Genomic DNA, 11,187 nt, shown 5'->3' on the forward strand with positions numbered 1-11,187 from the left:
TAAAAAAAGTATAAAGCAACTTACTTTATTTAACAAGTGACTAAACTACGTCACAGGATGTTGTAGTGACTTTGTCCATCAAGTTTTTGGAGTTGAAACTGTTTCTCCTCACATTCATTTGAACACTTAAGTCAAAAAGGACTTAATGTGTGAGAAAAGGAGAATATTCATAAACTTAGCATTATTTATAATCGTCCTTACACGACTGAACATGTCACACATCTGATTTGACATCAAATCTGCTTTTATCAGTCGTGACAATCACATATCAACACTCATCTCTTATCGATCAGAAATAAATAAAACTACCAATTGCACAGGGGAGGAGAAAAAATATATGTATGTGTATATAAATTTAAATTTTCTCATAGCGACGGTGATATTATCAGTCTCTTCAGTCAAGGTCAACGGCTTCAGAAGCTTTTCTCTCCACATATGATATTTCAGGGGCTTATTTACTTATCTTTACCAAACGTCTTTGAAACTGCTGATGGCAGAAATGATGAGAAATCTGCATGGTATCATTTATGTGTAATATTTATTATAATATGCTTTAAATCTGCATAATTTAAAAAGCTAATCATCATTTTTGTCATCACCAGGAACCATTGAGTAAATCAGGGGGTAAAAACAGGCAACGAAATGAACATTTATTATGCATAAATAATAAAAATGTACCAGATTAACGTGACTGCTCCTCATGTTAATAAACACCCACTGTCAGAGTCAGATTACAGACTGAAGCGCCCTCTAGTGGTCACTACGCAGCGCTGCCTGACTCGTCCCTTCACCTGTCAGTTTGAGGCGCTCCGGCTGGATATAAATAAATATAACTCTCGACTGCAGAGACATATGCTGACCTACATTTTAATGGCATCGAGGGGAACACGGCTTTTATCTGTAAATTCTCACAACAGCAGTAGATGTGTGACGTCATTATTCTATTAAATTTAACATTTAAACTATTCAAAGATCTTCTATGCTACCCTGCAATTTCACATAGATGTATTTATTTCTGTTTTAATCTGGCAGGTGACCGGTTGGCTGACTCCACCATCCCACTCGCGTTGGCCCTTGAACCTCTCTCACGTGACCACGCCCCTTATTCCTTCACATCCAATCCCGACATGGAGCCCATTAAGGTCCAATCAGAGGGTGGACTGAATGTGACCCTCACCATCCGGCTGCTGATGCACGGAAAGGTAATAAAAACACATCTTAAATTCACCTCCCTAGTCTATAACTTTCTATAATTATCTGTCAAATGAAAGCTGCTGATTTCTAAAAGGTCCCTGCGGCTGAAATTCACCTGACGATGTTGTGTTGTGTTTGTGCAGGAGGTTGGAAGCATCATAGGAAAGGTATTTATCACCCACACGACAAAACAGACCATGTTAACCATCATCTTCACCTGGAGGAAACACACCGAGCATCTCAATGTGGTTTCTTTTCTTTCAGAAAGGAGAAACGGTGAAGAAAATGCGTGAAGACGTGAGTTTAACATTCCTCCAAATATTCTACTAATAATTATAAACTCATCACAGCGCTTAGTGGTTCATGGTTTATCTTTTTGTGTGTTTGCTCTGCAGAGCGGAGCCCGTATCAACATCTCAGAGGGAAACTGCCCTGAGCGGATAGTCACCATCACCGGGCCGACAGACGCGATCTTCAAGGCCTTTGCCATGATCGCCTACAAGTTTGAGGAGGTAGTAACGTGTTTCTCAGCGGTGGAAGAAGAATTCACATCCTTTACTTTTAAAACCACAAGTAAATCCTGCATTTTAGTATTTTATCTGCAGGAAACAGACGATTTCGACCTGTAACAAAGGAAGACTCTCAAAAAACGTCTTGTGTGTTTTGTGCAAAAATCCGAGGACACGATCTCACCTAAATTCCACCAGAGCTGTGCTTTAGCAGGTTTTCTGACTCACACCCAAATGGAATACAAAGCAGGCTTGGCCTTGTTATGTAGGACAGAAATGTGCTGATCTAACCTTGCAGCACTTTTTGAAAGAGCGCCAGTTCTGTGTTTTGATTTGCCCGACCGAGCCAAAGTGTCAAAACACTACACGCAGACCTGAGCCAGGGATGAGAGCGTACGGGCCAAACGTGGAGTTACAGAGCTAAGAAGGGTGGACACACACAATAAACTATGCATTTATATTGTTGCTGTATAAGGAAGTTTTTGCTTTTACGTTTGAATTCTCTATATCTGATGAAACCTGTGTTTTTTCCACTCCTCCCCCTCAGGATATAATCAATTCCATGAGCAACAGTCCAGCCACCAGTAAACCGCCCGTCACCCTGAGGCTCGTCGTCCCGGCCAGCCAGTGCGGCTCCCTCATCGGGAAGGGAGGCTCCAAAATCAAAGAAATGAGAGAGGTAGAGAATAAAGAAGCACACGTTTTCTTTTGTAGCGTAAAACCAGGATATCGTGATATTCTTACGTCGCATTTAAACGATCTAAAGTCTGTTTATCTTTGTTTCCTTCTCACCTCCAGTCCACAGGGGCTCAGGTGCAGGTTGCAGGGGACATGCTCCCCAACTCCACCGAGCGGGCGGTGACGATCTCCGGGGCCCCAGAGGCCATCATCCAGTGTGTCAAGCAGATCTGTGTGGTGATGCTGGAGGTACAGAATGGAGGGGGATACATAAACAAGGAAACAGTAATAACAGGGATTACATTAGAAGATATAAATCTGATATACTAACTCTCCTCATAAAGCTGTTATCTTTATAGTGAGGATATCATATTGTTATCGTATAACAAAGAGAAGAAATGCATTGAACAGCTGTATGTATTAATAATGGGGTTCAGTATATGAAAATCTTAAGGATTATATTTAAAACAGTTTAAACTGCTGTGTCCAAACCTGTCCTGTAGTAAAATGTGCTGTTATTTACTATAATTTCACTTCTAATGCATTTGTTTAATTGTATGTATTTTGCCAATCATTACTTTTGACGCATTTCTTTCATCAGACACCTAAACACACACAGAGGAAGTTATTTTTTGTCAATAAGAGGAAACACTCTCCTGCAGTAATGTCAGAAACAAAGACGACTCCAGAGGGAAAAATCATCAGCTCGTGTATTTGATCTTTTTGGGTGACGTGTTATTCAGAACTAGAACGAGTCTCAGTCTCCTTGTATTACATGAAGCCTCATTTCTAAACTCACATTACATTTCTCAGTGCTAGTTAAAGGTGTTTGGCTCTAATGTTTTATTTGGATCCACACGGACACTAAGCATCATCAAGATCCATGAATTATTCTCTATTTAAAGTCAAAAACTTTCTCACAATGATAAAGAAAGTGATTAGGAGATTCCTGGATATCGCCCCCGGGTTGGAACTCTTTTAAAGAATCTCTTCACGGGGGTGAGAACACACAACCTCCTCGGCGGACGTATTAAAAGAAGCTGAAGACTGTGATGATTCGCCTCAGATCTGTGGCGGATGCGTTACGGCTGCTGCTCTCGGCGGGAGGCTTAGTGCCGGAGAACCTCGGCCGACACTGACTGTGAATAAAACTCACCCAGCAGATCAATACAGCAGCTGCTTACTTGGCTGTTTTTAACTCTGGAGCGCTGCTGTTTTCCTCCCTGACTCCTTCACTGCAAACTGAATCCAGTCCCTTGCAGATACATGTCACCCTCAGGATAATGCTTCTGATCTCTGGGCTGCACGCTCTCTCTAGTTGTCTCTCTTTTTCTCGCACCATTAATTTGAACTATCTGCGCAGCCCGTTCTCCATTGGGCCGTCACGATGGCACCAACCGTGGATACTAGGAGATATGTGACCTGAGTGTAAGTCTCTAGAATGTGGACCCGATATCTCAGAATCAGTATGTTGAGTCATCATTATCCAGTTGAAAGTGGTGTTCCAGGTAAATCTGCGTTTAGTCGTGCACTGATTTGGAGTTTTTTACGTCAGCATGCACACACGGTGAAGAGCACTTCTGTTGGCCGTCTTCCCCGAGGCACTGTCCCTCTGGTCTCACTTAATGCAACGTCTTTCTCTCTCTCTTTCTGTGCCCTCCCTTCTTTCTCTCTTGCTCTAACACTCTCTCCACGTCTCACTCCTTCTTCTACCCTCCTCTGCTCTCCTCAGTCCCCACCGAAAGGTGCCACCATCCCCTACCGCCCCAAGCCTGCCTCCACCCCTGTCATTTTTTCAGGTGGCCAGGTAAGAGCAGACCCACTGGGGGCGTCCACAGCCAACCTCAGCCTCTTACTGCAGCACCAGCCACTGCCTGTTAGTGTCACACCAGGTTTTACTCACTTCTCCCCCCTTTCCTCACTCCCCACTGCCCCCCCCCCGACTAGCATGAACCCATCACTGCTGTTTACTGTGCCCCTCACTGTCGCCCATCACCCCCCCCAGCCACTCACAGCAGAACTGAGATAAAACACACGGAGGGAGAAATGGAAACTTGGCCAACTTACCTTTTAATTATGAGAAGACATGAGGTGGAAGGATGCTCGTGATCTTCCATGTTCAACCTAAACAGACAAAAACAACCTTATGTTAGTTATGAAAAATACTGCAGGAACATTTATTACTTTTATAACAGTTCACACAGTTTGTAATGTAAACACACGTGACCTGGCTTTAATAAAGTGTCCTATCTTATCTGATAATTTAATTACTTCAGCTCTATAGTTCAGTATCTCCATTAAATTGCTGATTGTTAAATTATTTTATTCTATTTTATTCTTTCACATGTTCTCTGCTGCTTAAACAACAGTATTTTGTGTGATCAATGAAGTTAAAACAATTAAAACAATTAAAACTATCATAGACTTAATGCAAATGGACTAAAAACACTATAAAGTGATAAAGTTGCCTCTCATTGGACTTTTGCATTCATTCCTACTTATATTAATTAATTTAAAGCGTTAGTTTAAGAGTCAAAATGTTTGCAAACTGAACAGGAATGAACTGTGTTGGTGTGGAAACATAGTGTGTATATAAACAGTGTATATAAAGTTATATAAAGTTATATACACTTACATAGAGTGTGTGTAGAAACAACACGGTAGTTGTGTTGTGTTAAAATCATATAAACACACACAGAGCGCAGAGAAACGGAAGTAAACAGGAGCAGAGAGCAGGCCACTGATTGGCTGTTTGAGGACAGGTGAGTGAACCAGGTGCGCTGCAACACTAAATACTCAGTAGAGACATCTAGCGGCCTGGATGTTAATTACAGGCGACAGTAGAAACAGGAACAAGGCTTTTGATGATTTTTGTAGATTATTATTCAAATGATCGCTGATTGATTAATCAATTAATGAACTAGCTGCTTCAGATCCTGTTCAATCAGCTGCTTTCCTCTTATATTCACCCTCAATCAACAACTTTCATTTTATTCTATTGTATTTATATTCTATTCTGTTATTCTTACTTAAGTAAGTAGTAAGTAGTTCAATGCTTAAAATCTAGAAAACAGAGAAGAGCAGTAAATAAATAAATCGGAAACACAATAAATTACTTGATAATAAACTAATTGAGTATAAAAACTTCGCTCAGTTGTGATGTCTGTGGCCTCAATGAAGCACAGGTCAAATCACATTACTCCTCTCAGGGCCGCTCCCTCCCTCCCCCCCCCCCCCCCCCCCCACACTTCCCCACTGTCTGCGTTGTCCCTTATTGATTTAGTTCAACTGGATCTGATTGATGAATAGAACGAGAACATGACAGGAGTGTTTGCTGCATGAATTTATTGTAATGTGTAAAAAATATAGTGTAAATAAAGAGTTGTAGAAAAGTCATTTATTTAATTACATTTAGTTTTTTTGACTTATTTCTTTACATATTTAATATTTAACGTGTTTAATTAAAAGTCAGTATTTATGTGCTTGTCCTGATGAGATGAGAACGTGACATTAACCTCTTCTTCTCGTGTTTACAGGCTTATACCATTCAAGGACAGTACGCCATCCCTCATCCTGACGTGAGTGCTAACCCCACGAGGCAGTCCACGCTGCAAACCTCTCTCTCTGAGTTGCAGGCTCTTCTTACTCTCTCTCCACCCTTATTAATATTAATTGTTAATATTAATACCTCTTTATTTTTTCTGACATGTAAATCCTCTATCTTTTCTGACTCTTGCCTCCCAGCCCTCTTCTCGGGCACTGAACCTCAAAGGGCTTGGCCTGGTGGCTGCTGCTTTCCTGGGAATTTGCTTGAAATAGGAACTTTATCACAACAACACTTTTAATTGTTTTTTTTTAAATGTCAGTCGACACAAAGCATTTCATTCAAGATCAGAACCAGAAGACAAACAATGAAAGAACTGAAGAAATCGATTTAAAAAGCTGCTGTTGCATCTCGCAGAGTTTACTAATTGGACAAAAGCCTTAAGTCTACTTTAATTGTAAGTCTACATAGATACTTAGATTCTAAAAGTATATATGTTTTGGAATAATCAGGAATATGGTACATGCACGGTCAATTTCAATAGCTATTAATTAATCAGTTTAAATATGGAGGCCCCTGGTTCTACAATGGGACGATTGATGGAAGGCTTAACAGTAACTAAGGTGGGCGGGGCTTGCAGGACACAGTCTTCTCCAGCATCATCCCAACATCAGGCCAAGTCCTTCATGAGCTTCTCCTCTTCTCCTCTTCTTCTCTCTCTCTCTCTCCCTCTCTCTCTCTCTCTCTCTCTCTCTCTGTCTCTCTCTCCGTCCTTCACCTGTCTGTGTTGTTACTTCTCCTCAGAATCCTCTTTTTACTCTTGTAGCATTTCGGACAGAGCTGTGTGTGCGTGTCTGTGTCAGCGTGTGCGTGAGTGTGTTTTTAACGATGACCTCATAGCACTGCTGTCCTCCTCCTCCCCCCCTCAGCAGTTGAGCAAGCTCCACCAGTTGGCTATGCAGCAAACCCCCTTTACCCCCCTCGGACAGACCACCCCTGCCTTCCCCGGTACGTACCCACCTACACGACGACCCTTTTTTACCAAAGCTCCTTCTCTCGTTTTTACCTGTAGAGACAAACACAATCTCTTCCTCCTTTTCTTCTCTTTCTCTTTCTCTTCCTGTCTCTGTCCTTTCTCTTTCTTCTTCTTCTTCCTGTCGTTCTCCTCCTAACGGTCTCTGTGGTGCTCTGCCATTGACATGGCCTGCTGGTGGTCTGCTCGTGTTGATGTTGAGGGTTCTTATGTTCTTTGCTTTTCCCTGAGCATCCTTTTCTTTCAACGATTCAATAGCCTCAGAGTGTTGTTGCTTCTTTTCATCCAGAGTAGAATTCACATTGTCAGGTGACAGTTATTTTACACAGTGAGTGAATGTAGGCTCTGCTCAGGGCTGAGCCAGAGCTGCCGGTCAATAGCCAGGGAATGAAAAGCCTCCAGGAGCGAACTTCATCATTGTTATTCACTCCCTAAATGTGCCAAACTCTATTTCCTTCCCTCCTCTCTTTCCTGTCTGATTCCTGTCTGATCCCAGCAGCAGGTCTGGATGCCAGTAACCAGGCCAGTACTCATGAACTCACCATTCCCAATGATGTGAGTACATTTGTCATCACGTGCACAATATCCGCTTGTGACTACGATAAGGGTTTTGTTTGGATTCTTTCAATTTGATGAGATTTACAGAGATTCTCTCTTTTTATGAATATTTCCCCCCTTAATTCAAAGAACGTTTTATATATCCACATAATATTCTCTTTACAAAGGGTTAGCTTGCACATGAGAATGCAAAAAATGGCAAGAAAGGTACAAACAAGCATAAAGTCTAAATTAAAGATACGTCAAATAGCAGAGAAGAATATTTTGAGATTGCAAGAACAACAGCAACCAAAGTTTATATTTAGAAGAATCGGCAAATGTGTCCTCGTACCAGAAAATGAAGAAGTTACACTTGTCAGGAACTAACTGCGATCAAACCCCAAATTCACAAATGTTGGCCCACAATGTCAAAAAACTGTGGCTGATTATCTTTCAACGTTTCTTCCTGTGGAAGTTTCCACAAACACAACGTGACAGCAGATCAGCTACTGAGATTCCTTCTCCACGGCGGAGATGTAGCACAGCCAAAGGCAGTGGGCTGTGTAAAGTGAATGTCCTAAATAGAAAAGACTTGTTGGGCCCAAGAAAAAGTTAAAAACAGAAAAGCTGAGGATGACTGGTCGTTGCTCACATGCGAAAACGTCACAATGTTTGCATCTGTGTCCGTCTCGTGCTCTGGTCATCCTAAGTCCAACCCCCATTTTCTTCCCAGCTAATAGGCTGCATAATCGGACGCCAGGGAACCAAAATCAACGAGATCCGTCAGATGTCTGGGGCGCAGATCAAAATTGCTAACGCCATGGAAGGGTCATCGGAGCGCCAGATCACCATCACAGGGACCCCCGCCAACATCAGCCTGGCCCAGTACCTCATCAACGCAAGGTCAGCACTCAGCGGACCGGTGGTTAGAGTCTGGTCCTGTAAAGATTAGGACTCTAACTCTCGAGTTTGAGGTTCTGCGTCTTTACTTGCTGTGGCTCAATTACCGCAGGTCACGTTGACAGTTTCAGAAAGAGAAGCTGGGTGATAAACGCAGCTTTAGGGTTCGTTAAAGTTTAATTTCTCCTGCTTCAATCTCCTCCTGTAGGTTCAGAGACGTGGCGGCCATGTGGAACGACCCATCTTCCATGACCACATCCTGAGATCCCTGACTGGCTCCTCCGTTTGGCCCCTTCCAATGACTGACTACCGCAGACAACCCTGATGCTGCCCTTCGGACTCTGGCTCTGGCTCTCCGAAAAAAAAGACCCGACCACCTTCCCCGCCCTGGTTCAAAGTTGTTTATACATCGGGGAGGGTTCGGTGCTCGCTTATATTTCAGAGAGCCACATTAAATCTTTAAAAAAAACTAAAAAAAAGAATTACAAAAAAGAAAATCTCTGTTGATTAGTTTTTTTTGTTTTTTTTTCTAGAGAACTGTTGAAGCATGTTGAATGTTTATTAGGAACAACTTGTGTTAATCTTTCTTTTCTTTCTTTTTCTATCTCTTGCTTTTACTCTTTCTCTCTGTCAGTGCTGCGTCATAGAACATTTAAAAGTATCAGACGTGCTCGTAAAAAGATTGAACTTTTTTTTTTGTAGAAACGTAGATATTTGCATATTACAGCTGCTCAGTGATGCTATCGGCAGAGTGTGTGGTGGGATGTAGCCAAATTATCAAATTCTGATAATATATTTTGGAAAAAAAAAAAAACAATTGGATTGTTCTGCGTTTGTCCTAATTTGCATCTTTGTCTACTCACGAATCCAATCTCTACCCATGACTCTTTGCTGCATCACATGACCCTTTTAAGCCAATGGTATCACTCCTAGAGCCTCCCTTCTCGTGTTCATCTCCTATATTTACATTATTGCTTATATTGCATGTGTTCAGTGTCGTATCATTGTGTATTTGAGGAAGCCTGTTCAGTGTACACGTTCCTTCAAACGTTATTATTATATCTTCGTGCTCCTTGTTCTTTTCCCCAAACTTTTTCAGCATTTCTGGCCACTCACGTCGAGTCCTACTCCCTGCCCAGACGAAAAACTTTCCGCCATAGCCTCCTTCTATCAACACCGATTATTAGTACATAGATGCATGAATGGGAATTAGTGAAAAATCAGTGGCGTAAACACTGACTGAAAATTTAAAATGATTGTTTACTAACGTATTACTATACTGTATCTGTTTTGTACGAGGACTATTGTGACTTAGCACATTAGTCGACTACGCGGCGCTCATGCAATAGACTATTCAACACTTTACTCTGGACTGCCTCTGATGTGGGAGGAATTAGTTGGACTTAAAAACCAAGTGTTGCGTCCAAACCTTTCAGCTTCCTTCCCTTGTGAACAGGGATCTATTCTCTGGGTTGCCTGCAAAACAGAAAGAAATAAGGATCTCGGTCCTCGTGGAAGCTCTCGAGGGAAAAGCCAAAAAAACAAGGGAGAGAAGCCGAATCTCACGGCGAAGCAGCCTGAACGTTTGGACGAAGCCGAATGGTATTTTTGGGGCCAAAGGAATGTTCAGGGGTTCATTGGGGGGGAACCCACGGGGTCTGGGCGGACGTGACCACTCAGTCTCTTTTTCACGATTGTTCATCTTGTCATGTTCTTTTCGTTGTCACACGGTTGATTTGACGCTTTAGGTTTGAATGTCTTTTTATTGTCGCAACTATGTCAGCAACTTAAATTGTTTTTCTTTAAAAAAGGACAGGTTGGATGACAGTTTCCTGCTTCACTGGTTTTCAGTAGAACCAGCATGTATTTATTTATGGTGTGGTGATGCACATATGACTTTTTGTCGATCATGAAACTTAAGCTAAGTTAGTTTTGTCGTAGTGTGGTTCATTTGAGAGGGGGGGGGGGTGGATGGTATTCGGTGCGATTCAGCGTTTCAACCATCCCACGCGTGTTCTACTCATGACGATGCTCTAAATAATATTGGACGGCTTGACTCATCTCATTCACGAGCTTCAGCTGAGCTCAATTCAGCGTTGACGCATACAAACAGCTGTTGAATGTTATTGTCGAATCACATTATCTACTGTCCAACACACACGCCACTTCTTTTGTTTTAGTTCCAGGAGCCTACACTGAGCCTAAAAGGAGAAGTTTGACATTTTGGGAGATTGAGAGTTGGACGAGACAATTCCGTGCCACACTCATGTCTGTACGCTAAACACCTGAGATGCACGGGGAGTCACGATTAGAGCTTTTAAAACTGACTGATCTCTTTTTTCGTCAAAGCGCGAATCGGCTTTGACTCAACTTCGCGTAAAAACTGGAATAGAAATTCGTCCAAAATGTCAAATTTGTCTTTTAAGGCTTTGATGGCATAAACGTGATCATGTAAATGGACCAAATGCTGTATCAGTATACTGAACGGTGCATAGTCAGCGATTATTCTGCAATAATTCTTACATTTCGATGTGAACTCAAATAGTAGTGCTAGCATTCATATTATGGATTTGTGTTTCTTTTTATTTTTGACTCGTCATAGCTTGTACTTCAATGGGAATGTTTGTCAAATCAACAATCTTAAAATTAGGGGTTTTCTGGCAAACTTTTTAGCTTTGGAACAGTTTCGCCGGAACCTCAGAGGTCGTTCTCCAAAACTGTAACAGCAAAGAACATCCTCGAGGGGCATCATGGCTTCTATACAACTTTGACGGTGCATGTGAGAGTTTGCT

General features: G+C 42.0%; 2 protein-coding genes across 2 annotated transcripts in view; one reads left to right on the forward strand and one right to left on the reverse strand.

Annotated features, from left to right (window-relative positions):
* The window catches only part of LOC117774989 (fibronectin type III domain-containing protein 4-like), a 28,332-nt gene extending 25,706 nt beyond the window's left edge, over nt 1-2,626 (reverse strand). Inside the window, exon 1 of the mRNA XM_034607761.1 lies at nt 2,496-2,626. The gene's annotated coding sequence lies outside the window, so the exon portion shown is untranslated. The remainder of the gene's footprint in view (nt 1-2,495) is intronic.
* LOC117774834 (poly(rC)-binding protein 3-like) lies at nt 1,039-10,574 on the forward strand. The gene is made up of 12 exons (XM_034607497.1): nt 1,039-1,202; nt 1,338-1,361; nt 1,459-1,491; nt 1,590-1,706; nt 2,251-2,382; nt 2,502-2,630; nt 4,114-4,257; nt 5,918-5,959; nt 6,855-6,933; nt 7,455-7,513; nt 8,229-8,398; nt 8,604-10,574. The coding sequence occupies exons 1-12, from the start codon at nt 1,128-1,130 to the stop codon at nt 8,656-8,658; spliced, it is 1,059 nt and encodes a 352-aa protein (XP_034463388.1). The 5' UTR covers nt 1,039-1,127; the 3' UTR covers nt 8,659-10,574.
* Nucleotides 10,575-11,187: the final 613 nt, after the last annotated feature.

The sequence above is a fragment of the Hippoglossus hippoglossus genome, chromosome 2 (assembly GCF_009819705.1).
Source record: "Hippoglossus hippoglossus isolate fHipHip1 chromosome 2, fHipHip1.pri, whole genome shotgun sequence".
Classification (NCBI taxonomy): Eukaryota; Metazoa; Chordata; class Actinopteri; order Pleuronectiformes; family Pleuronectidae; genus Hippoglossus; species Hippoglossus hippoglossus.

Bases quoted from the DNA above. Each gene is read 5' to 3' on its own strand.
- LOC117774834 (XM_034607497.1), top strand. From the start codon at position 1,128: ATGGAGCCCATTAAGGTCCAATCAGAGGGTGGACTGAATGTGACCCTC. The intron at 1,362-1,458 runs GTATTTATCACC...CTTTTCTTTCAG, and splicing joins TTGGAAGCATCATAGGAAAG to AAAGGAGAAACGGTGAAGAA. The intron at 5,960-6,854 runs GTGAGTGCTAAC...TCCCCCCCTCAG, and splicing joins ACGCCATCCCTCATCCTGAC to CAGTTGAGCAAGCTCCACCA.